The following is a 25,813-nucleotide window of genomic DNA, read 5'->3' on the forward strand; positions in this document are numbered from 1 at the left end:
ACCGAGGCATTGGCATAAAAAAAATCACACAATAATACGAAACATCAGACGAAAGAGAAAAAAGGCAGTCCAAGAACGTGATGGAAAAAAGCATAATTTGTCGGAAATATGATTATTGAGGGGAAAAAATCTAATACCTACACACTAGTTTGGGTTTATTAATAAACTAGTGACCCGCCCCGGCTTCGCACGGGTGCAATGCTGATACTAAATTAAATACACTACAAAAAAAATATGAACGTTGTATATAAAAACATAGCGGCCCGCTCCGACTTTGCACGGGCATAAAATATATATGCCTATGTCACTCAATGAAAACATGATTAAAATCGATCCAGTATTTTTGGTTCATTCATTACTGCCCTTGGCCTGCACGCATTAAATTTGGAGTAAAACAATTCCTCTTCCCCTATACTTACTATGAAGATTTCCTGCTATCTTTGGAATATCTAAATTCATACAATTTTTATTACATTACACATTTTTAAACGCAAATTTTAAATTTGTAATATCTCCGAAAATATTTGTTTAATTTACATGCTGTAAGGAACCATATTGATCTATATTAATTGCACACTGTATTTAAGGTACTTAATTCGATAAGGATTAATGCCGTATTGCTTAAAATAGCTTCGTAAATAAGCCATTTTCTCACGTAAAAAGTAAACAATAAAAATGGTTAATGTGGGTTATCCCTAAAAGATAAACATATACCATCGCGGACTTTTTTGTAGACCTTTTTATGGTGTACAATACTGTAGTACATTAATTTGATCTAACTCGTAGGGTTAGGCAGCGTTTTTGCTAATTGCTAAATAAGCCTAAAAAAATAGGTTAATTTACGACATCACGTTAGAAACCTCTAAAATTAGCAATGTTGCCTTAGTAATATTATGCATGTATTATACATATAAACCTTCCTCTTGAATCACTCTATCTATTGAAAAAAACCGCATCAAAATCCGTTGCGTAGTTTTAAAGATTTAAGCGCACATAGGGATATAGGGACAGAAAAGGCGTCTTTGTTTTATACTATGTAGTGATATTTAACAATTGACCAGGTGCATTCTATGCACAACAGATGTAATTGAAAAAAAAACGAGATTATACCGACTGTCCCTAAAGAAAACAAAAGAATTGGACAGATTTCATTCTCATGTCAATATCAAAGTAATACAACTCTTGGATAACACCAGAACAGCACACAGATAAGATAGTGCTGATGGGTCCTCCTAGATATGTACCTAGATTTAAGTTATTGTAAAGACAGATTGTAGGTTAGTCGGTAACGACTAGTAACATTGTAATAAATTAATTGGAAATAGGAATTGAAATGATACGACGAAACAAGAAAAAATGTATCAATAAGGTGTGGATAAAAGTGTTAAAAAATAAAATAAGAATACATAAGAACCGCACTCCTTCGGAAGGTATTAAGCCAATCATTCAAAAAACTCATTAAATAACTAAAAATTAATAATTCTAATACTAAACAAACCGATTAGTAATTTTAAGTCATATCAAGTCCCATATAATGAATGGAATCTTAATAACCATGACAATATTTACACAATCTAGTTATTATTCAGTTAGTATACAATCAAAAGTTATTGGAATATTGATGAAATCTAACATTACATAATACATGACCTCAATAAATGTAATATGCTAATTCTAGGTCATAACCAAAAACTGTTTGCTTACCTCTTCACTCGAGACTCTTCATCGAAACAATCCTGTCTGTAAACATTGTAGATTTTCAAGGCCAACTCCAAATCAATGGTGGATTTAATCCGCCTATATTCCGGATCTTGTATCACGATTATTTCGGCGGTATTTTCACTGCCATCTTTACTAACGGGAGGTGTCTTTCTGGCGAGACACAGGAACTCCTCCAAGTACTTGTTCACGTCCACCGTAAAAAGTTCGGGAATGTTTAACGGTTCCAGAACTTGCGTTTTGAAATGGTACCGGATGGCACTTAAGTGTTCTTCCGTGCATACTTCAGCGGGGATGCCGAGATGCTCGTAATTTCCTGAGGAGTTAGAGTTAAACAGTCTTAACTTGATTATAACCGATGATAAAATACCTTTTTTCACGTCCATGGAGAATGTGTGGAAGGCGGCATCTAAAAGATACGCTGGTCTCATGTAAGGACAGTTCACGCAGTTGTAAGTGGCGTCTGGGTGATCTTTGAGCCACTTGCTCTCATTTGCCGTGTGGTTCAGGACAATATCGCAAATCGACAGTACCTAAAATAATGTTTTCGAAAGTAATTAATCTGAGGTTGAAGCTGTAATCATTGAGAATAGAAGAACATAAATCAGACAATTGTATTTGGGAATACTATCAAAATACTAGTTTTATTCAATAAATAACCTGCATTCTCATTTCTTCCACGCCGAAACACATATACATTGCCACCCTTGAAGTTAGTAATAATTCTCCCTACCCAAAACAAATAAAAACCTGCTATATTTTTCTATTATCAATAATTATAGATTAACCCTCGTATAAAGCGCATTAAATACCTTCCATTCCTTCCTGATGTGCGCGGCGAACTTCTCGACGTCCTCAAAAGTTATTTTAGTCCCGTCTTCTTCGTCAAACAACGGGTTCAGTTTCAGTTGCTCGCTCAAACTGTACGACGAATTCGAAGCTCCCAACTCTTGTATCGGCGTGAAATGTATCACGTTATATCCCGATTCCTTGGCTACCTGCAATTTCTTAGTCCACGTAGAGAAAGGACCCAGTTGTTTGGCCAACACCGTCTGACACTGAATGCAGTCCAACGGTAGTTCCTCGCCATTTCCATATTTCAACACCGGATCGACCAGAAAATAGCCGGATCCTTGCCTGTCTTCCGTGTCCCTAAATATTTAGTATGTTGCAAAATATTAAGTGTTCGTTACCAAAAGGTACTTACTCGTTCTCGTAAATGAAATAATAGTGAAAACTTCCCGAAATGTTCGCTTCAATCGAGGTATATAACGCAGTATCGTCGGCATTCTTACAACCCTCATCTTGAACCCACTCCAATAGTTGATATGTGCCTCTGTTAAAATCAGCGGAGCCTTGAGGATAGTTACAGTAAAGCTTTATTTTTCTTCCAAGCAACGAGGGCCCTAATCTAAACTGTAATATAAAGTTCTTCTCAATACGGTAGATTGTAGATTCTTGGTGTTCCTTATCGTTCAGTGTTAAAACTCTTATCTGTGCCATATTTCCAAAGGGGGTGTTCACAGTTTCTTGGACTTGTATTTTTTTAGAATCACTTGATACTGAAGGTGTTACTGTGTTACCGGATGTATTATCAGCTTCTTCGGCTAGAGACGCTTGAACTACGACCTCCTCAAAAGTTTGGGACTCTTCAGGACTGGAATCTACCTCGGAAGTATTTCCTTCAACTTCCTCCTCTAAACCAGCTTGGTCCTCTGAAAGTGGAATCTCTTGTTCCTCAATTGGAGAATGTGTATCAGCGTCGCAAGATGTTTCTTGTGGTTTCTCAAAAGAATCTGCGCCTTGAGTACATATAAAATTTGAAAAATCTAATTTTGATTTGTCGCTCTCACTAACTGAATCTGCATCAACTTTTTCCTTTATTTGAGGATTGGAAGTTGGCTCAGTTACAGATACAGATGTAATTTCAAAAGTACTTTGTCCTTTAATGATATTATCCTGAGATTCTGAATAGTTCTCAGCAATAATGGTTTTATTTTGATCCTCTAATAGAGAGACTGAGTTGGGATCTATCTTATCTGACAAATAATCATATACAAATCCATTTTCAAAATTCTCTTGAGCATCAGTTAATTGTTCAGAGGTGTTTTTATCTTCTGCTTCCAAATTTAAACTATCTTCTTTTGAGAAATCAGTGAGTCCTGCACCATTAGTTTTTTCTACAAGAATATTTTCTATTGGTTCAGCAACAAAGTGATTTTCAATTATTCGATACTCTAGATCTAGAATGTGTGTTTCTGGTGAATTATTCTTTGATTGGTCATTAAATTCCTTTTGGCAATCATCAATTAAAATAGGCTTACTTTGGGTGCTAGATATTGATTGAGTTGAGAGACTGTCAAAATTAGAGTCTTGCACCAATTTACTTGTAACTTCTTCTCTGGTGTCAAGAGTCTCTTCTTCTGTGAGGTCAACTATTCTCAATATGTTTTCTTCAATCTGTTGTGGTATATTGCAGTGCTGAGTAACATCAAAAGTTAAATCTTGAATTTCCTCACCTTCTTTATTAGATGAGGGTGGATTTTCTATGTTATCCCTTTGAGATGTTATTTCTGATTTTTGACAGAGTTGTTTTTGGTTTTCTGTAGTTTCAGTATTGGTTTCCAAATCTTCAGAATACTCACTTAATACCTCTATGGAACTGGAAGCTTCATTCAGTTCGTTATGTTGTTTCAGTAATTCAGTGTCGTCCTTTTCCAATGTATCAGTCTTATCAGGTATAGAGTTGATAAGAACACTTGCATATGTAATGGTAGTAGAAACTTGCTTGCTTTTTTTGGATTCAGCTCTTTTTGAAGTCAAACCGGTACTACTATCTATGGAAGACTGGGTAGGATTAGAGTTGTCTTTAACTGTGTCTCTCTGTTTGTAATGTTCACTAATAGAGGGCCTTGAATATTGTGTTTTCTTGACAACTCCTTTGGTAATAACACTTTGCAAAACCTCTTCAGAATTTTGCTTCTCCAATGGAACTTTGATCTTCTTTTTGCGTGCCTTCTCCTTAACGGTTATGAAAGACACCTTAACATCCTCTTTAACATCTTGTTCAACTGGTGGTTTTAGTTTCTTCTTACTTTTAACTGGAGCCGCTTCTTTTGATGAACTACTCCCAGGTTCCTCAATTACTGATTTGCTTGGGCCCGTTTCTTTTTTGAGGGGTTTCTTTTTCCTTTTTAATTTATTTGTGGCAGAATTTTGATTCAAATTAATTTCCTCATTTATGGTTTCTTCAATTAGTTCTTCGATGGGCGTTGATAATTTCGTGTGAAAAGTGGGCTCCTCAGCTTTTTTCCCTTTACCTTTAGTTAAAGCTGGTTTATTTGCAGCTCCAACTTTTGTTCCGCTCCCTTTGACATTTTGCTTATTTCCTTCTGCAGGTTCTTCTTCCTTCCTCTTCGTTCCTGTTATCTAAAATGATATATTTTTCTTTAGAAACGAACAGTTTTATGTTATAATAAATGAATAAAAAGGATTAATTTAATATTTAAATGAATACTAGAACAATATATTGTTTTAACAGAATGATATAGATTACTTACAAATAAAAAAATGTTACACTACACTTATATTTCGGAATAACAATACATACCGGTAAACAATTATGCGTTTGTAAGAAAATATAAAATTTAAACTGCGATATTCAAGGTGACTTTGACAATTACACATGCAACATTATTGCCAAATATAATAACAAATAGTAAGAAATCGCATGTTATCAATTATAATTGTATTATTGTAATATTTTTTGCTGTATATTGTAAATATTTCATGTGTATCTATTCAAGAAAACATGTTTTAATTAGAAGTAGTTGCCCTCTAAGCAGATGCTTTAACAATAGTGTAACATTTATGGAAATTTTAGTATAAGCGGCAACAGCGTAAATGATCATTTGATCTGATATCCCTTTTTAAAACTAAAATTGTAGGCTTAATAGCTTTTGTCTCTGTGTTGGTTGAATATATGCCAGTATTTAAAATAATTTATAACCGATAAATTAAAAAATAAACAGCCAAAAATCATCCTAGTATACTTTTATTGATTGATGAAGGTTAAAATTTATCGTGGTTATGTTTGATAAGAGAAATGTCAATCGGGTATTATCGGAGTCTCGCACAATAATTAAAATTTTATTAGTTTTAAGGATATAAGATCGCAAATAAAATGTCAATTTATCCGAAAAACACGTTATTAAACCTTGAGATATATTTTCAATACTTTTAATCAACTATATAATATCGTACAGTGCTGCCAATAAAACTTAACCAATTAAAAAAACAGCTGTTTGAGGTTCACGGCAACAAAAATAATTGAAGGGTGAAGATGTGAACGTTCATGTAAATAAGTAGGTTAGAGTAATTTATTAAACCAAAAAAAAAATCTAAATATGAGTGAAAATACCAACAATAGTGGGGAAGATTTCGGGGCTAGATGTTCGGAACAGGAATTATCAAACAGAATATTCAGTGTGGAAAACGACGATGAGCCCATCAACGCCGCGGAAAATGCGGAAATTTGGCTGAACGACGGTCATTCTACCGACGATTTGGATGTTTTGGGCGACGATCTAGGTACCGGCAACATAAATGATTTCTTCCATCGAGTGGACAGCGATCAGGTTATATATCAACCCAAGAAAAAACGACTGAAAATAATCGACAACAGATACGTGATGGGCGATCTGTTGGGGGAAGGTGCTTATGGTAAGGTGAAGGAGATGTTAGACTCAGAAACTTTATGCCGGAGGGCTGTGAAAATATTTAAAGAGAGAAAGCTTCGTAGAATACCCAATGGCGAACAAAATGTTCGAAAGTAAGTCAATTACCGAGATATATCTTACAAATATTGTTTTATTACTTACGCTTCCAACTATCCATGCTATAATTGCAGCCATTTGTAAAGTAAATCTGTAAAAAAAATATTTCTTAAATGTCACAAAAAAGTCATAATACATTCATTAAAACAACATAATTTATAACCATAAAATCATTTTCATAGTGGATGGCGATTCGTAAACGGTTTTTTCTATTTCAGAGAGATAAGCTTGTTGAAAAAACTATGCCATAAAAATATTATACGCCTAATTGATGAACACAGAAATCCCGAAAAGCAAAAACTATATTTAATTTTGGAATTCTGTGTGGGATCCTTGCAAGGTAAATACATTACGGCACCATTAAATAAATTTAACGTATTTTAAAGGTTAAACGTTACAGGCTTGTTAGACTCGGCCCCCGGTAAGAAGTTACCAGCCCGTCAGGCCCACGGCTATTTCACACAGTTGCTTGATGGATTAGAGTACCTGCACGGTGCGCGGGTGGTGCACAAAGACATTAAACCGGGAAATTTGCTGCTTACTTTAGAACAAGTACTTAAGATATCTGATTTTGGTGTTGCTGAGGTAAGTCTCCAGTTTCGCATCCGCCATTCCGTCAACACTTTTCCTGCTATCACTGATCTTATTTGTTTTTAACAATGATGCAATTTATCTATTTGTGACAAATGTTGTTTACATATTATGTCTTTTCCCATACATTTAAAGGGCAATAGCACTATATAATTTCTTTTTTTACTGTTTTATTTCTATTTAATTGATTTTTATTGAAAAAAAAATTAATAACATTCAGCTTTTATCACAATATGTAAATAACAAATTATTTAATAATAATTTATTCATAAAATAGATGGAATAATGATGTATGAAGCAATTTAATTATTAGGAGCTTATTATAACAAACTAACAAATATTTAATGAGTTTAAAAATATATATCAGTTAAAATATTAAAACTATGTCTATGATAAATTAATGTTTATTATAAATTATAAAAGATAAATATCAGGATAATAACGAATGATTTTGTACTTTTTCATTGATAAGTCATGAAACAACAGTATAAGAATTTAACCTCACATAAAATTTCTACTTACAACTCGTATATAAAAATAAAAAACATCGTTTGACAACCGGTTTGTAAAAAAAAGTAAAAAGATAAATTTACTACATTCGAGCTGAAATTCCTGCGTGAGCAGGGACGATATTAAGTCACAGACACTTTCGAGAATGCAGAACCGGCAAGACGGATATGTTGACTTGAATTTTGTCGATTTTTTTTTTGTTTAGCGGAACCCTTTTTTCAAGTTCCCTTAAAAATAGTATTTGGAGAAAAAAAAACAGAGTATTATCGTAGTAGAAAGAGATGCCACGTTACCTTAGCGAGAGTAAGCAGAAAACGAATCCGATCAGAAGCGAGACGGCCGCGAACTCGTTCATAGCTCTATTTAATTCGGATTAACTCCAAAACGGTCTTCTGTGCGTGTTGGTACGGACATTTATCGGTCAGGGGTCACTACGTGATTTTCGAGATGAGTCCTTCGCGATTTTCTCACAGCGAGCGGCGCCGCCACGACCACGTCTCTATGGAGGGATACCTTTTCTTCGTGTGGGTTTTTGCGGGACTACGAATTCTGCCTCTTTTCTTATCGCGGACGGCTGTTTTTGTTTTCGGACCGATCTTGTAGATTCTACTATTATTTAAAATTACAGGGTGGCCAAAGGTTGACAGTCTCGAGAGATAAAAACGGTATTTATCCTATAATTAAATTCACATAATGCATTTTTAATATTCGTACCCGCATATCGAAGCTTAATATTTGCATTTGTGACGTTTTCAGGAAAGGAACAGTCCGATAGCGTTAAGTCAGTGCCGTGCCAACATTCTTTTGTTTTCATGGTTGCTTCGTTTTCTGTAAACGTGAATTTCTACAATCTACCTCCGGCGTGTCCACTATTATCGGAAGTACGAGTTATTTTGTTTGTCTTCTGCGTTAATTTTAATTTGTCAGCTCCCGGGGACGTGTCCGCGACATGATATCTCTAGGTTCAGTGAATAAAGACAGTAAATCACAAACAATATATAAATATTGCTACTGCGACTTAACGCAGAGCGATAACATTTGTTTATGTTCAATAATTTTATTATAGAACTTATCGTAGGAGAATATCATGAACGAATTAACTAAAATTAGTATCTTGGTCGTGCAGGCCCAAGAAAATATTTAAGTTTCGATAACACGCTTTACCGAGTGGTTTCTAACGGCCGCAAACACAATTTGTTTGTTTCAGACGATAGACCTGTTCGCCAAAGACGATACCTGCTACATAGGACAGGGATCGCCGGCCTTCCAGCCCCCTGAAATCGCCAACGGAGCCGAGAGCTTTCCGGGATTTAAAGTTGACATCTGGAGCAGTGGTGTCACCCTGTAGGTCTAGCCTATTTCGTGTTTTATGCTTGCTTTGAGCAGATCAAGTAGGCGAGGAAATATTTCCGATACTTCCGCTAGTTTTCTTGTATGAAAAATCAGTTAACCCAATCCAGCCTCCTAGATAATGTAAAGGCTTTTGTTTTGAGTATACAGCTGTTGTTAACACTGTTAGATATATTTAATGGGGATTGTGTAGGTGCGGGAAAAAGTAATTCTCGTTTTTTGAATCTACTGTCAATCCTTACAGTACAAAGCCTTTTTTATTCCAAATTATTATATTAATTAATTAAAATAGCTAGGACATAAAAAGAAACTACCAAAAAAACACGTCTTTGAAATCCAGCGGTCTAGTTGCAAGCATACCGTCCACAGTTGCTGATAATCTGACTCCTCGTTATTATCAAGTCCAATCTCTATTGTTGCTCTACAAATTTGTGTAATGTATATTGTTTCAGAGCAGACCTGTCTTTGAATTTTGTTATCAATTTATTAATAGGTTAATATTTACCTTCATTGGCTGTCTGCTAGGTGCATATTTCAGACAGAGTGAAAGAGTGTAAATAAGATGAATAATAATGATAGAATAAAGCTAGAAAAACAGCAGGCAGAGTTCTCATGCAAAAAATATTTAATGTTCTTATTATATGTCTATTATACCGAAATTGATGAAAAAACTGTACTAGAAGCTAGATAGTTGCAGTATCGTTGGTATTTCGCAAATGTGATATTGTTGCTATTTTTGAAAAAAGCTTTTTTGTTGAAAAATTAAAATTTAGAAAAAAATATTTGCTCCTAAGAATAAAAATGTTTATTGACCATTTTTAGACTAATAGCAAAATGTCTCTAACTCACTTTATTTGTTGATACACTCTACGCCTTTTTGTTCACCGTTTTCAAATTATGTTTAACATTCTCCAAACATCATTAACTTAGATTTTGCTTTTGCCCTGACCACGTTAATCTAATTTGTTTTATTTTTCTGGCCATATCTGCTTCCATTTCTTTGTCTAATATATATTTAATCTTTATTTTGTATTCAGTTTCTGCTACTTTTGTTGGTTCCTTTCTTCTATTGTTTGTTTTTTCGGTTTATTTTGTAATTATGATTTTCTCTGCTCGATATATTATTGTTTTCTTATATAATTCAAAGTCTCCTTTTACCAACTAGGGGTTTATCTGGACAGGACCTGCAGTTTAACGTGGGCTCCGAACCACGGCCCTCGGTATTAAGCCTACCGACCCAAATCATCCCAGAAGACATCCGGTCTTTCCCAGTCTGGTTACTGGCGTGACTGAGATCATTTTCCTTGTGGGATTTTACCCTCTTGCCTAGAACATTTACAAATTTTAAGCAATCACAAACATACATTTACGACTATGCCCCAGCAAGATTCGAACCCGCGACTATCGCAACAGTAGGAGGACCATCCTTTCGCCTTTACCACTGCGCCAACCAAGCCGGCTATTATTGCTTTTGTTAGCGTTTACTTTTCAGCAATATTTTGTTTTTTCTCCGTTTTTCAGTCTTAGTATTTTTCTAATACATATCTTCTTCTAATTGTTGAAGCATTCAAGACTCACAACATTTCTGTTTTTTTTTTGTTAGATATATCTGAATATATTGAAAAATTCGAGGAAAAAGTCTTTTGTTTCGTATTATTACGCTAGTTTTGACTTGGATTTCAAACTTTTTGGCTCTATATCATTAGAGCCGTAACTTCGAATAATTCACGATAGTTGATGAAACCGAATCAAGGAGGCTCATGTCAATTTTTGAATTACACTCTCGTACTTGCTTTAGGGCTTATATTTCAACGCTTGTTACCTCGTTGAAGGTGTGTGCTGCATGTTCAGGCACCCAATACTTCTAATTGGTCTTAAAATATCGAGTCATGTTTTTAGATACAACATAATGACCGGCAAATATCCGTTCGAGGGCGACAATATCTACAGGCTGTTCGAGAACATAGGGAACGGGGACTTCAAGATCCCGGACGAGATCCAGGACCCGCTCAGGAACCTGCTGGCCGGCATGCTCAAGAAGGACCCCACGGAACGGCTCAGTCTGCGGCAGATCCGTCAACATCCGTGAGTGGGGCGCCCCCGCGGGACTACCCGACGAGCTTTACCGCGAATCCGTTGTTGCAGGTGGCTCACCAGGAAGCCTCCGCCCGGCGACTACGTCGTCTCCATCCCTCCGCTGAAGAACGATCAGTTTCACAACATGACGGTGTTACCGTATCTGATCGAACACTATTACCACGCGGACGAGCCCTGCTACGACGAAGACGGCAACATGACCTATTCGGAGACGGAGTACGTCACCGAGAGACAGCTTAATGGTAATGAAGATAATTAGTTAAACACGAGTGTTAGTAGATGTAAGTGTAGAGTGTAGAGAGTAGTGATTTTGGTTTATTTACACGATTAATCTTGTATTTGGCCCCCCCGCCCCCATATTTTTAAACAATAATGGGCTGTTCAATGAGTTTTGACTTTCGATAAGCGCAGCAGTGCTGCAGATCTCTCCGAAAAAGCAACTAAAGAAGCTCCCAGAAAACAATTATATAGTCTTCAAAATTATTTTGCACATACGTCATCTAAATTTGTGACGTCAAAACGTCGCAAGGTTGCCGCATCAACTCTAAGTTTTAGTTCAGTTTGGCTTTGACATACAACAACATTCTAATCTAAATAAGATAATTGACCAAAAATGTTATCAAATACAATTTATTTTAACATTATAGTACATCTAAGAACTACAGTTAATTATACAGCCACAATAGTTTATAGGTTAAAGTTATGACCTGTTATCACTATTGCTTTCAAGAATTTTGCATACGTCTGACAACCGGACGACTTTAACAGGCTTACGTATTTTTCGTTTACGTTATCAGACAGCATTGTACCTCTTTTTAACTAGAATAAAATCAGAAGGAAAATTTGCGTGGTTCTATATTCAATACATTAAACTTTCTTGACTTCTTGTATGTACAAAAAAACTTTGAATAGACTATATGTAATCTCACTAAAATATTTTCTATTACTTACCAAAAAACAAATCCCACTTAACGTTCGCGAATTTTGGTTATAATAAATGATAAAAAAACTGCAAGGGACGTGCGAGCTATGGAAGTAACGTGGACTAGTGGAATAACCTACCGTCGGTAGGTTACCGATTCACGCTATTATTTATCTGGGCCACATGATCGTGCTCTGCGAGCCTCATCAAACACTCACTCGGCTACCCCTGTGTCCGTCCAAACCATCTAAAACAAGGCCGATATTTTAATGGATATTAAGATTATTATATGGAGCATTTAGGTCAGTTATTAATAACAATATTAATAGCTGTAAAGAAATCATGCCATAGTGAAATTTTTAATTTTGAAAACTGTAGTACCGAAACGAACGAAGTATGCAAAAAAGAAAATCATATCCGATGATAGTATGATGAATGACTGGAGTGATTCACTACTAGGAAGTCTTAGGTCTATTTTCATCTTCCCGAATCAGCACAGGAGGCTACGGAATGACGTGAATCATGTGCTTCGACTCTACAACAATTTTTTTTTTAGTTCAGGTCGGTTTTGCAGAAGAAATTTCGTTCAAGCCAAATCAAGCTGCGAAAACAACCAACTGTGATTGTTATTGTCACCTGCTGCACTACTTCGATGTAAAAATTGTAAAGAAAACTGTAATGTCGAAACGAATGAAGCTTACCTGGAAGAAAATCGTATCCAAATGCCACCTTGAAAGGATCTAATGCGTACTTTCACTACTAGACAGGCTTAGATCTATCACCAATCGCGTCAGTCATCTGCTTTGGCTCGGTAACATTTTTTGTTTTGAAGCGAGTGGGTGGTTGTGCAGAAGGGACTCAATTTGAATCAAACCCAACTATGAAAACAATCGCCTCTGATGGTCATTGTCACTTGTTGGGCCAGCTAGGTGTAAAAATTGAAGACATTAACGGAAAAACAGGTTTTGGATGGGATGGTCTTGTCGAAGTTAAAGTCGATTTTGAAAACAAAGCTAAAAGGAATAAAAAAAACGGAATATCGTTGATAATTCAACGTATCGTGAAAAAAAGTATTTTGAATAAAGTCGAATTTTCACCAAAAATTGTTATTTTACTAGTTAGGGACTATGTATTAATGGCCATAAAAGTCTACTTCGCCAAATCGAACAAACCATTGATGATTACGACGGTTAAATTGCACTTTTGTATTGTTTTTCCGTCTTTCATAGTTCAGATCTAGTTCGAAGTGATTAATTACTTTTCAACTTCAATTAGAACTTCAAAATAATGGCCCAGTAGCGCTGGATTCGATGTGTCACTCTTAAAAGAGAGTATCTTGAATTAAAACGAGTTTTTCTTGTCTTGGCAGCCATGAAAGCCTATTCGATAAGTCGAGCGACAAAACTTATTGAACAACCTGACACCACTAACCCACATTTTTAGAGCGAGCATTTCTGTTTTAGAAAAGCTTTTGTACGATAATCTTGTTTTTTTTTAAGCGTACGAATGTTATTGAATCGGCACGAATCACTCAGTCGCAGTAGGTCACGTAAGGCCGGTAGATTCGTTGTTTTCTAACTGTATTTCATGTTATTTTAAAATAGAAAAAAGCGTTTTTTTTTTAAATTTAAATAATGTATTTTTAAGAATCATGTATCATAAAATAATTTTTCAAAATTAGTCATCCCTATTACCATTAACATACGAAGTAATTTCGCCTCTATTTGTATTCGCACCGTTTGTTTCAGCTGCAGCAGAGAATCAAAAACGACTGGAACAGGTAAACGGAAATTCGCAATCGAATCAGAGCTCCAGCAGCAAGAGGAACCGGAAGAAGCGCCCCATCTCGTGCATGACCGTGAGAAACTTATCCATGTGCAAACAGTCGTGACAAACCACGCATAGTGATGATACCCTCAACGTAACACCCCCTTTCCCTAAGACCCGCGCATTTTCTCTCCTAAAGGTATTTTGTAGGGCCTTTTCTTTCGAGCACTTACTGTCCTGCTGCTGGAAAAGACGATAGATGTTGGCTAAAAATATATACATAGAGCAAATACCTTTGTGTTTATCGATTTAATTGCTAGCTTCAACAGCGAGAAGTAAATGTTAAACGTATCGTAACATGGATGTCCGGAGCAAACTAATTTCGCCATCTAGGATATTGTTATATGTCGAAAATTGTTAGATATCTCTATATAAAAGTTACACTGTTGTCATAATATAGGATTTATTTTTGTTGTATTTAAATGTAAATAGTTAAGGTGTTTTTCCCAGTAAGATTGGCCGTTTTGTAAATTTTTATAATGTACATTGCATTAACTAGTGCCATATGTAATATAATTCTGAACATACTTCATTCAAATAAATCATATTATTTTTATTGAGGTTTTTTATTTTGCATCCAGTCATTCTACATCATCATCGCTCAATATATACTCCGATATCTTGGAACAAGAATAACAATAATCTGAAGGGACATCTTGTTTTGCGCTGAATTCCTCGTACGCCTCTGCATAACGTGTTTGAGCCGTTAAATTGTGATCTGGAAGCCGATTCGACACCAATTTCGAAAACTTTGTGGATTCCTCCGAGTTCAGATCTCCAGTTGGCTCTGGAATGACAGCCTGAAACGTAATCGTCAAAAATATAAATGAATTCACTCTGAAAAATATTAAATACTTTTCGCCAACTCCTTATTTCCAAAATGTAACCTACCTCACAAAGTTTACATTTCCGTAAAGTCGTCTTGTCTATCACCAACTTATCACCGATTTTGATGATGGTGTTTATCGTAGCTGGATAACCCTCTTGTAAATCAGTAACGAATTTCTTCATTAATTCTTGCACTGACGAGTAATTATTGACTATGGGTTGTCTAACGGTGACGGGATCTAAACTATGCAGAACATTGTAAAAAGCCAATTCTTTCATATCAAACATTCTCAAGGGTCGTAGAATACTTATACTGTCGTCCCGGTCATCGCAAAATCCCTTTAAAAAAATCCTATTTTATTATTTGAATTCCATAAATATAATCAAAATTGTCATACTTAAAAATAAATGCAAAAATAGTTATAAAAAATTAGTTAAACCCGGTCAGACATCCTTGTAATCCAATATGACATTAATTATTTGGAGAATAAATGATAAAAGTACTAGCCGACATAAATTTACCGAAAAAAACACATTGTTTATTATATATTATTGTTTTAATTCATTATTATATTTTCATTTATACATCTTATTACTTTTTGTACTTAAATTATTAATAATCCGTCATAAATTGTCATACAATAGCAAAAATATTCAAGAAAAAGTTTTAGAGCCTATGAACAAAGTTGACATAAATATCAGAATCATTTAATTTTTATACGTTATGTCGTTAAAATCTACTTGTCACTCTGACGTATAAGAAAAAGGTCAGAAACCAAAATAATTATTCCCTTTATTTAAAATCGCATAAAACACATAACTACATGTAAAACCGACCTGGATTATACCGAAAAAATAAAAAACGGGGTTTAAATTCAAATATATTGTATTATAAGTCCAATTTAAAAAATACGGTGTCCATACGATGATAACGGTTATCATAGCAATTGAATAAAAACAAATTATATGTCCAATTAAAACGTTAGGATTTATCGTTTCTATTCGAAATTTGGAACAAAAACTATATTAAAAAATATTGTGTAAAAATTTAAGTAATTCCATCAACTACTTTCTGAATTTCGCGCACACAAACTGTCAATAATATTTCCGCAAAACAGTTGAATAAAAAATTGAAATAATCTTTTATGTTGGTTGTCTATATTACCTTTCCAGACTCATTTGACAATTTTAAAATGTACAATTGTTAAAAAAATAATTAACTTACAGTATCAACAGAAACATGCGCGCCTTTCCCCAAAGCAATATTTTTTAATAAGTTGGAGGCAATGTCAATTGATATTTCTGGTGTAAAAATAAATTTGCAGTCCAATTTTTTCGCAATGTGACATAAAGCATTTCTCCTAAAATTTTGTGTTGTTATTAAAAAAATAAAACAAATATTTCAACAAAACAAAAAATAGTGTAACTAATTAATTTATAATTTAAAATAGCTTACCTTAGTATATTAAATATTTCATTTTTATTTGTTTTGGGAGTTTTTTCTTTGATGTAAGAAATCAATCTGTCTCCATCATTATCCCCAATATTGAAAGTAGTATTTTGGAATAAATTTATTTCTTTTGTTAATACCCAATCACAGAATGATACAATATTTATATCAAAATTATAACTATTTGTTTCCTTTATTATTTTATTTATTGCAGTTTGTCTTTCATTGACAGTTAGATGATACTGGTCTAAAAATAATAATAATAATACCTTTGAAACAATTGAATAATTGGTAACAAAATACCTTCCAAATAAACAAATACTGGGGTAAATCTTAGTTTTTTTGGAGTGTTCAAATCCAATCCAGATCGAATTAGATGCAACAAGGCACTACTTGGATGACCAATTTCATATGATATCATTACTTTATCATTGGGGCGGATTAATTTGGATTTACCAAGCAAAGCCTTAAATTTATGATTACAACCTATTAAAAAACAGTTTTTGCAGTACGCATCTTTACCTCTGAGCAGTACCACAGGAGTGGTTTCTCTACATTTGTTACATTTTAAATCCGACCTGTATTGAAATTTTTTTGGTTATTTTTTTTTGTTTATCTTGTTATTTTCACTTACAACGACAATTTTACTAATTGTGGCATATGGTTCTGGCTTTCCTCGTCATTGTTATCAAAATCATCACCAACAGAACACATTGTTAAATATTTACGGTGCTATTTTCTGAGGTTATATGCTGATACTTCCATTATTTTTTTGATGGAAGACGGAAACAATAATAACAGATGTCATTTGTGACAATTCATCGAAAATATAACCTAGATGGTTGGACGATGGCTGTTTTTAGAGCGCTGGGGCGAAATATTCCCTATTTAAGGCAACAGTTCGAGGCTTTATTAGGGAATACTAGTACGTCGGTCAAATTTATTTGTTTCGTGGTTCTCATAAGCTACGCCCTCTCTTACTGGGAAGATGCTGTCGAATCCATCTCGGTTACTCCAGGTTATATTATGCCTCCAATGCGACTATGGTCATTGTTTACGTTTTGTTTTATGGAGATACATTTTTGGGAAGTGTTAGTTGATATCGTGACAGTTGGTTTGTGCGGTAAACTAATCGAGCCCTTATGGGGCCCGATGGAAATGATGACATTTTTCGCTATCGTTAACTTTGGCGTTGGCATCTTAACTACCACATTCTATTTCATTTTGTATTACTGTTTTGATGACACAAGATATCTTTACGATGTTTACATACACGGACTAGCCGGATACATAGCTGGAGTTTCAGTTGCTGTGAAACAGATTATGCCAGACTTGGTCATAGTGAAAACACCATTGGGAAAATTAAGCAATCGAAATGTACCTCTATCCGTGTTCTTTTTATCTGTGATTTTTAAGATTGTAGGTTTAGTCGATGGCACATATCCTACAATGTATTTTTGGGGTTTAATTGTTAGTTGGACATATTTGAGGTTTTACCAGAAACATAGCAATGGATCGAGAGGAGATATGGCTGACTATTTCACCTTTGCAAGGTAATGACAGCGGTTTTTCATAAGAGTTTTGTGTAATATATATTTTTAAGTTTTTTCCCAAATGTTATTCAACCACCTACCGCTGTTATAAGTAACAGTATCTATAACGGATTTGTTAAAATTGGTTTATGTAAGAAAAGTATACGGAAATTTGATTTGGCAAATCCTACAGGAGTGACTGTAACAGTTCCGAGTATGGATCAACATGACATGGAAAGAAGAAGGTAGGATCTCTATAAATATTTTATTAAACACTTATCTGTTGCATAATCTCATTGTTGTTGTTATCAGCTTAATTATAATTACTGCTATATTTAAGTGTCACTACTTTAACCTTATTTTAGACAAATAGCGTTGAAAGCTTTAAGTGAAAGACTATCAAAATCGTACAGTGAGAAGCAGACTTTGCTCCCACTCAGTGCAGCAACACCAAAAGTATCCCTGCCACTGACTGTCATTCAAAGTACAGCAGCCTCAGCCACATCGTTGAACCAACAACCAGAAAGTGTATCGGTTCCTATTCCCTCAACATCAACCGATATATCAAAATCGATATCCAACACCTAATTTCTATGAATAATTAGAAAAAGAATCATCTGAGAGTTCCCCTCACAATTTTTTTTTTGTCAATTATATTTACTCGATATTTATTTCAGTCGTTAAATGTAAAGAGAAAATAGGATCGGGATATATGTTTAATTAATTTTTAATCCACATACAATTATCTACAACCAAATAAAGTTAGTGTTCCAACTTTGGATGAAATCAAGTGACCGTACCAGGTATTTTGTTATCAAACGTAACATTCAAGTTGTAGGTTTTGTGTAAGATACATTTGTTAATATAAGAGATAAAAGTGAGTGTATAAGAGTATATAATTGTTAACATTATTTTTAATATATTAAAATACTTATAATTTAGGGTCTTTTTATATTACCCTTTTTTTTATTCATTTTTAGTAAGGTAAACAGGAAAGCAAGGTAATAAAACAACGAAAATTATATTCCCCTCTTTTTTATAAATAATATATTGTCTTCCTTAGAACGTAAATTTGACTAAAACTAATAAATAGATTCATAAGAATTGCTGTATAAATAAAACTAACTATGCTTCAAAAATTAATTTAATGCAGTAGAATTGCACATGCTTTAAAACAAAAGTTAAATACATAAGATAAATATAAGTTTACGTTAAAAAAAATATATAAAACAGACTTTTCTATATAGGCAGTGGCTAGATTTATTATAAACAAAGGTTAATATATTTGTATCCACTATGCTACGATTACGAGTGGAGATCGACTTTTAATTTTACTATGTTAAAATTATCACAAATAAATGTTACAATCTAGAGCCATTGTATGGTGAATGGAAAATATCGATATATAATAAATTTTTACAGAACATATGGTTTTTAGATACGTAACACGATAACTAATCGTCGGTTAGACATTTTTTATTACCACAGGGTTGGATAGATTAAAACTGGAATAGAATAAATCGATATAAAGTATTTTCTAGTTCTGATGAACGATAAATATACGGTTCTAAAATTAATCTAGTGATTTTTATAGCAATATAATATAAGCATATAATTGTAATAAATTAGACACTATTTTAAATAATACTTTACACAATTTGAAGGTCTAAGCACGCTAAAACGTCAGTGTACATATCTAAAAACCAGACATACTTGATATTTACGAACGTCAAAAACAAATAGATATGTCATATATGACAACAGCCCTACAACTGTATTGTCATTTAGTTAACAAATGCAAAATTTTCATCTAGTGTCCGTATTTTTCGTTGTCAGTGAAATCGCAAACCGTAAATAATAGACGTGGCGTGTCTAAATATCTATTTGTTGATTTCGTTTGCTTGGCGTGGACGCGAAGACGTTGGAGTAGTTGCTACATTCGCCGAACTCCTGAGTGTAGTAACCCGCGTCGGTTGCGTCGTTACGAAATATCTTATTCCTATTTTGAGTTGGAACTTCACTGGACTGGCCGTATTGCGATTCGTTCTCCTCGAATTTAAAACTTTCGCTTAGTCTTTTACGTTGGCCTAAAAAACAATCACATAAACAATGATATCTGAAAACCCACTCTAGATTATGCTGACAGGAAATTATTTCCGAGGATTTTTTTATTGCTTACTTAAAGCGATAGTTTTTCAAATTATCCCTCAATAAATTTATTCCAGGAAAATAGTTTCTTGCCGTCAAATATAAAGGTTCTACTACATTTTAAAGAAATGTTTCGCGTCGCTCTCCACTAGTGGCGCTGATTTCAAGTTTACGCCACATTTGATTGGTCTGTTCAAATTGTCTATACTATCGGTCAATGTTTATGTAACCAATCTATCAATCAAATCAGAGTATATCAAGTAAACATGTCATTTTTGACGTTACAAATAAATGACGTTCCACATAGCTTTCAAATATGTTTGAACAAAGTAATGACAGGTGACATACAAAACGACAATAGCGCCATACGTGGAGAAACACGGGAAAACAATTCTTGTCCCTTTCCTACAATAATTTTCAAAAACAAGATCGTACGCCCAACATTAAAGTGATGTTGCCATCACTTGCTTTATAAATACATGTACAAGGTATAAGATACTTAATTTTTTGTTTTGAAAGCAAGTTGGTTTGGTTTAGTTAATTTCTTAACATGTAATTAAAATTAAATAGATCAGATAGATTTTACTTGATTTGAATGAAAGACGCAACAAGCGTTACCATTTAACAGTTGATCAATTTAGTGATTTAATAGGATTATATATTTTATATATATATCACACATACAAATCACACAATCCGGCAACAACGCAAAATTTTTAGAAATGCCTCAAGTGCACGTCCACCATCTTTAATGTTCTGCGTATGGCCTAACCACCATAATTTGTACGCTATATTGTCCAACATTTCAAATCTACAGCAGTTCTACTTTTTTAATGTTCACACCACATATGTAAGTGAATTGAATATAAATAAAGAAGATTGTTATTTTTATTAATTGCTGTTATGTGATGTGATCACGTTACTGAGACAAAAATGAATACCCAACACTACCTAATTAAACCACTTTTTATTTATAAAGAATAGCGAACAATACGTAGAACCGGAGTAAGTAGACTTACTATTACATAAACAGCGTGGAATGTCGACAACGATGTTAAATCAAACTTACATAAGCTGTTCTCAAATTTAGCCTAAAAAGTGTCTCTCAAATTTAAAATCAAGTGCACAACGCGACTATAGCATAAGTATATTGAAATGCTACGGTTAGGTACCTGTGAATAGTTTGGAATGTGGCGTGTTTGAGTTGGAAACGTCCATCCTAGACTCCGTGGTAGATGGAGAGCACAACGACACCTGTTTGTACTCCATACTCCAGTTTACAGTGGACTCTAGGCAAAATTCCGCGCTCATAGATTGTGACTCTTTGGAAACTGCAATCAACAATCGGTGTTGGAGCAAAGGTCGCTCTTCCTCCAGCACTTCACTTACCGGTACTCCTTTCCAAGCAGGTGTTCGTAGATTGATTCACGATATCCGGCACTAAAAGACTGGCGTCAACGCTCATGTTCTCAGTGGAAAAGTTCAATCTACAAGCTGACCGGGACAGTCTGGTTTTCTGCGGGCTATTTTTTGAGATCGGTGAAATATTACAGTCTCGAAGTTCGGGCATGTCGAATGGACTTCCGAATCCCTTGTCAGCCGGTGAAAACGAAAGCGGAGAAAACCCTGTAACACGTCATGTTTTTACGGAGCAGGCCGCGTTTGAATAGTGACGATGTTCTGTCAAGATCCCTTACGTTTTTATTAAGTAAATATTAGTCATTCTTGGTCACTCGTCCTTATAATATTATGTTTCCTTCAGTTTTAAAACGCTTCATTGCTAACTTTGACTGATGACACTTATTGAAAATTATATAAATGCGAGAACAATCAATCAAATAGTTTGTCAGCCATTCTGTTTAGTTATGCGAAAAATAAACTTTTACTATTCAAAGTCACTCTTGTCAATTGGTTCTACAATAAATTCTTTCAGAATGTATTATCGTTAACTTTTACTTCTTGCCTGTTATTATCATCAATAACAAAATATAAATTGCAAATAAAATTTTTAATAACCATATACGCGAAGTATGTTAACAGGCTCAATATTCCCTTGACTGATTTTTAAACATCAAGTTGGTAATGAAACAAACAAATTTCCTTTTACGCGAATCTTTTTTATGTCAATCCCTGAAAATGAAATCGGAGAAGGCCCTGTAATAAGCGTCACGTTTCAGTCAAATTTTTAGTATTCTAATCTCCAACTTCTCGATTTGAGATCACAAAAGGAAATATTAAAAATGTATAACATCGAATTAGCACTAAAACAAATAAATTTACTTTCTTTGATAGGAAAATTCTAAAATATGTTTATGCTGAGTGGGATATGTTTTAAATTTCGCTCTACTTTGCCTGAGTTATCCAGGACCATCAACTGGATATTTTAACATTATGTTAGCATAAAAATAAACAAATTAGTAACAAATCAGAAACAGGCATATAACAATGAAATGAAACAGATTCATGGTTTAATAGATTTCTGAGCCATATCTAATGTCCATATATACACATATCAAAATTTTTGATGACTTGAATGTTATAGAATTAGATTATTATGATTTGTGTATACCTGTAGATAAGGCCGGCGAAGAAATAACTGATTGAACATCATCCTGCATGCTCTGCATTAACTCAGAAGGTTCATCTTCAAACTCGAATAATTTCCTGTACAGGGAACTATTCTTCAAGGAGTTATCGTGGTTTTCTTCAGTACTATCACTTTGTGTGAGGTATGGCTTTAAAGCTTCCTCTAGTTCTACAGGTAATACTGGAGGTAATGATAAAATGGTTTGGGTTGTACCTACAAAAATACAAAATAATAAACTGCTTGAAATATATGATCCAAAAAAATTATTACCTTCACATGTACGACTCAGAGAAATTTTCTGAGGTGTTATCTCTGTGGTGTTGCAGTCTTCGATTAAAGGAACTTTGTTAGTTTTTACAATGACCGGGCTAGGAACAATTTCCCTTTCACTAAAAAAACTTTCAATTTTTTGCTGGACAACCGATTCAATGTGTGGATCGTCATGACTGAAAACATGCTGACTGATGGTTGTTTCATCGATGTCTGCAGGTTTCAGGCTGGAAATATCCTCGATAGTCCATTTAAATTTTTGTTCAGTCTTTGGAGTCGAATTTTGGGCGAATACATTTGGACTGAAAGCAAAATATTTTTACGCCATTAATAACATAAGACTAATAAACTGATTGGAATTACCTAAAAGTGGGGAGATGTAATCTTTCGATGAGATGCGAGTCGAATGGATTTATTATCTTTGCAAAACGCGAAGGCGGTGTCGAGAAATTCGGTAAATTTCGAAAAGGACTATCCGTCGGCACAATTGCATTGGATATCTTCTTGCCAAAAATTCTAACTTCAGATTTGGGAGTCATATGTTTGTCAGATTTATCAGTAAGATGTTTAAAATCCATTTAAATATTTTTTGTATTTTTTTTCTCCCGAAAGTAAGCCCCGTATTTTTTTTAAGTATAATGAAAGAGGAAGTACGTTAAATAATCACAGGCACATTTTATTCACAATACCCTTAACAGTTATCAGCAACTTTCTACAAACACTTAACTTGACCGTTAAAGCCCCAATGTTTTTAAATTTAAAGTTAAATGACCGTTTCACTTCAATCTATTGACATAATTACCAACATAAAAATTACTTTGATAATTTGCTACCACTAATGTATTTAATATATAAAATTGGCTGTGTACTATTTTCATTATCAGTCAATTTGTATTTATTTATATTATGGATATAAAATTAAGTTAAATAAATATTAATTTTATAATGTTGGTATAAAGATCTATATATATATATATATATATATATATATATATATATATATTATAGTGTTGAGAGTAATCGATTTTATCGAAAATATTGTTTGAAATAATATGGAAATAAATGTAATGGAATAGTTATTCGATTGTTAACAGCAATACTATTCGAGTAAACGAAACATACCATACTCCTTTACTTATTCCATATATTATGTATATATTGCTTAATATCATTACACTACATATATTACAATAACCTAATTATAAGAATGTTATCAACATTTTATTACACACAGAGAGGCACAACGTACTCATAAGCTTAAAATAATTGAATCGAATCGAATTTCTTTTTCTGGATTTGTATTATCGACAATGTTATAATAGATATAGACCTTTTAATCGTACAACACTAATTAAGACATATCTGTTGTCATTTTTTGTGTATGGCTGTCATTAACACTTAACCTCAAATTGTTTGTATAATGTTGTGTACACCTCTAATTCATATTTGCCTGGCTTAGAAATGGATGAAATGCCTAAAAGGGGCCGAGGTAGAGGTAGAGGTGCACGAGGTCGAGGCCGTGGACGTGGAAGGGGCCGTGGGCGTGGAAAAAAAGCCATAAAAGTAATTGAAAGCGATGAAGAAGTTGAAAATAAGGTGTCTTCTCAGGAATCTGGAGAGGAACTTCAGACCTCAACTGAGGTTGCTGAAGAAACTGGACCTCCCCCTAGTATGTCTTCTATATGTAATAATGTATTCATGATGTAACAATATTTATTAATTTAAATGATGCTATATGTAATCATCGGTTTCAGTTGACTTAGAAGCAGATATATCTCAGTTAGAAGCTCCAACATTTACTACAATTAACAGAGGCCCGCCAGAGCCTATGCTTAGGTTAAACTGGGACCACAAAGTTAGTTTAATTGGTGAAAAGGTTTTAAATCCCATGATACACTGTTGTGATAAATGTTTGAAGCCAATACTGATTTATGGAAGAATGGCAAGTAACTACATTTGTGCTATAAGTTTATATAAGACAGTGCTGTTTTTGTAGATTCCTTGTAAACATGTATTTTGTTTGGCTTGTGGTAAAAAAGAGCAAAAACAGTGTCCAAGGTGCTTAGAGAAAGTTTCTAGAGTGGAACAAACTGGACTTGGAACAGTCTTTATGTGCACTCATGGTGGTTCCAGGTACGGGACCTCTGGTTGTAGGAGAACATATTTATCTCAGAGAGACCTTCAGGCTCATATAAATCACAGACATGTATCTAATATGGCTGTACAACTACCAGCTGCACAACCTATGGAGGTACAACAATTTTTTATATAATTTGTCTGTTGTTTCAGAAAGTGTTTTGAGGACTCTTTAAGGATTGTCCTAAATAGAAAGAAAAATGTACTGTTGAAAATTCTATTTCGCCAAATATTTTATCCATTTTATTAGGTTATTGCACCTGAACCAGAAAGAACATCAATTCGATCGAAGCCTAACATAATCAATGATCCACGTTCGAATCCCGCGTCAGCTGTGGTACGTCGGTCGTCCCAGATTCAGTCTTCAGGTGTAAGAACAAACCTCATCACAGTCCCTATTCAGGAAACTGCCCCGGTAGTCCATGATCCCATATCAACTTCTCAAAATTATTATGGTCAATATTCTCAAGGTTAATATTATGGTATTTGTGATAAACGAGGAATATTAAAATGTTGGGTTTTATAGGGAGTATACAAGCTTCAACTTATGGACAAGCTCTACCCCCTATGCATATTCCACCTCCGCAGCCTCAACCACAATATTATACAACACCACCTTCATACAGCCCGGCTGCTCAAAGTTATCCAGCGTATACGGGCGCTCCATCAGCTACTCCGGCGCAATATGTGGCTACAGCAGCAGCAGCATCTTCCAGGGTAGCACCACAATATGATTATGCTGCAGGAACAAACCAGTGGACAAATAATCAACAATACTATAGATAAAGATTAGTTACTTTCCTAATAAATACACCCTCTTTTAATTGTAACTGTATATTCATATAAAACAATATAAAAGCCCTGTTTGTTTATCTTATTTTATTGTCATTTCTAAAATAAAATTCCGTTTATTTAAGTAAAACTGTGACAACAAATAGACATAGAACATATCCCTATCAGTTAACGCATATTGTTTCGTGGCTAAAAATTCCTCTTTAAATATAATTTAAA

General features: G+C 34.2%; 6 protein-coding genes across 14 annotated transcripts in view; 3 read left to right on the forward strand and 3 right to left on the reverse strand.

Moving 5' to 3' along the window:
• The window catches only part of LOC143200139 (glycogen debranching enzyme), a 21,953-nt gene extending 13,712 nt beyond the window's left edge, over window positions 1-8,241 (reverse strand). The window contains exons 1-6 of one of the 4 annotated variants that reach the window (XM_076410513.1): window positions 7,949-8,241; window positions 6,600-6,645; window positions 2,927-5,148; window positions 2,532-2,871; window positions 2,090-2,252; window positions 1,705-2,035 (exon numbers count right to left, since the gene is read on the reverse strand). In XM_076410513.1, coding sequence (XP_076266628.1) covers window positions 1,705-2,035; window positions 2,090-2,252; window positions 2,532-2,871; window positions 2,927-5,148; window positions 6,600-6,645; window positions 7,949-8,010 — 3,164 coding nt within the window. In that variant the 5' untranslated portion in view covers window positions 8,011-8,241. Of the gene's footprint in view, window positions 1-1,704; window positions 2,036-2,089; window positions 2,253-2,531; window positions 2,872-2,926; window positions 5,149-5,279; window positions 5,447-6,599; window positions 6,646-7,667; window positions 7,773-7,948 lie in introns of those variants that run through there. The other 3 variants (XM_076410514.1, XM_076410516.1, XM_076410515.1) reach the window with 3 other exon arrangements.
• Lkb1 (Lkb1/serine/threonine kinase 11) lies at window positions 5,761-14,408 on the forward strand. 2 transcript variants are annotated; one of them, XM_076410542.1, is made up of 7 exons: window positions 5,761-6,550; window positions 6,773-6,894; window positions 6,955-7,139; window positions 8,863-8,999; window positions 10,905-11,090; window positions 11,151-11,344; window positions 13,773-14,408. In XM_076410542.1, the coding sequence occupies exons 1-7, from the start codon at window positions 6,126-6,128 to the stop codon at window positions 13,913-13,915; spliced, it is 1,392 nt and encodes a 463-aa protein (XP_076266657.1). In that variant the 5' UTR covers window positions 5,761-6,125; the 3' UTR covers window positions 13,916-14,408. The 2 variants fall into 2 exon arrangements, with proteins under 2 accessions (XP_076266657.1, XP_076266658.1); XM_076410543.1 differs by having other exon boundaries at window positions 5,815-6,550; window positions 11,151-11,383.
• On the reverse strand, window positions 14,399-16,903 carry Ctu2 (Cytosolic thiouridylase subunit 2). 4 transcript variants are annotated; one of them, XM_076410546.1, is made up of 7 exons: window positions 16,764-16,847; window positions 16,652-16,707; window positions 16,433-16,595; window positions 16,136-16,376; window positions 15,905-16,040; window positions 14,743-15,018; window positions 14,399-14,651 (listed from the first exon to the last, which is right to left on the reverse strand). In XM_076410546.1, the coding sequence occupies exons 3-7, from the start codon at window positions 16,548-16,550 to the stop codon at window positions 14,433-14,435; spliced, it is 990 nt and encodes a 329-aa protein (XP_076266661.1). In that variant the 5' UTR covers window positions 16,551-16,595; window positions 16,652-16,707; window positions 16,764-16,847; the 3' UTR covers window positions 14,399-14,432. The 4 variants fall into 4 exon arrangements, with proteins under 4 accessions (XP_076266661.1, XP_076266662.1, XP_076266659.1 ...); XM_076410547.1 differs by having other exon boundaries at window positions 16,767-16,839; XM_076410544.1 differs by having other exon boundaries at window positions 16,433-16,707; window positions 16,764-16,903.
• Window positions 16,904-16,930: 27 nt separating this feature from the next.
• Window positions 16,931-18,598, forward strand: LOC143200151 (transmembrane protein 115). Its single transcript, XM_076410548.1, has 3 exons — window positions 16,931-17,682; window positions 17,733-17,906; window positions 18,027-18,598. The coding sequence occupies exons 1-3, from the start codon at window positions 16,931-16,933 to the stop codon at window positions 18,247-18,249; spliced, it is 1,149 nt and encodes a 382-aa protein (XP_076266663.1). The 3' UTR covers window positions 18,250-18,598.
• A 191-nt stretch (window positions 18,599-18,789) lies between these two features.
• Window positions 18,790-23,433, reverse strand: bora (aurora kinase A activator-like protein bora). Of its 2 annotated transcripts, XR_013006643.1 has the most exons (7): window positions 23,030-23,433; window positions 22,667-22,968; window positions 22,379-22,609; window positions 21,199-21,435; window positions 20,982-21,140; window positions 20,829-20,900; window positions 19,610-19,748 (listed from the first exon to the last, which is right to left on the reverse strand). XR_013006643.1 is itself a non-coding variant. In XM_076410551.1 (6 exons), the coding sequence occupies exons 1-6, from the start codon at window positions 23,242-23,244 to the stop codon at window positions 19,534-19,536; spliced, it is 1,359 nt and encodes a 452-aa protein (XP_076266666.1). In that variant the 5' UTR covers window positions 23,245-23,433; the 3' UTR covers window positions 18,790-19,533. The 2 variants fall into 2 exon arrangements, 1 of the variants encoding a protein (XP_076266666.1); XM_076410551.1 differs by lacking the exon at window positions 20,829-20,900 and having other exon boundaries at window positions 18,790-19,748.
• A 614-nt stretch (window positions 23,434-24,047) lies between these two features.
• On the forward strand, window positions 24,048-25,679 carry Hakai (E3 ubiquitin-protein ligase Hakai). Its single transcript, XM_076410552.1, has 5 exons — window positions 24,048-24,335; window positions 24,421-24,608; window positions 24,663-24,917; window positions 25,053-25,272; window positions 25,329-25,679. The coding sequence occupies exons 1-5, from the start codon at window positions 24,128-24,130 to the stop codon at window positions 25,586-25,588; spliced, it is 1,131 nt and encodes a 376-aa protein (XP_076266667.1). The 5' UTR covers window positions 24,048-24,127; the 3' UTR covers window positions 25,589-25,679.
• The last annotated feature ends 134 nt before the right edge of the window (window positions 25,680-25,813 follow it).

Source organism: Rhynchophorus ferrugineus, unplaced genomic scaffold, assembly GCF_030347505.1.
Source record: "Rhynchophorus ferrugineus isolate W39M unplaced genomic scaffold, kcgeb_rfMv2 rfM7, whole genome shotgun sequence".
NCBI classification, from domain to species: Eukaryota; Metazoa; Arthropoda; class Insecta; order Coleoptera; family Curculionidae; genus Rhynchophorus; species Rhynchophorus ferrugineus.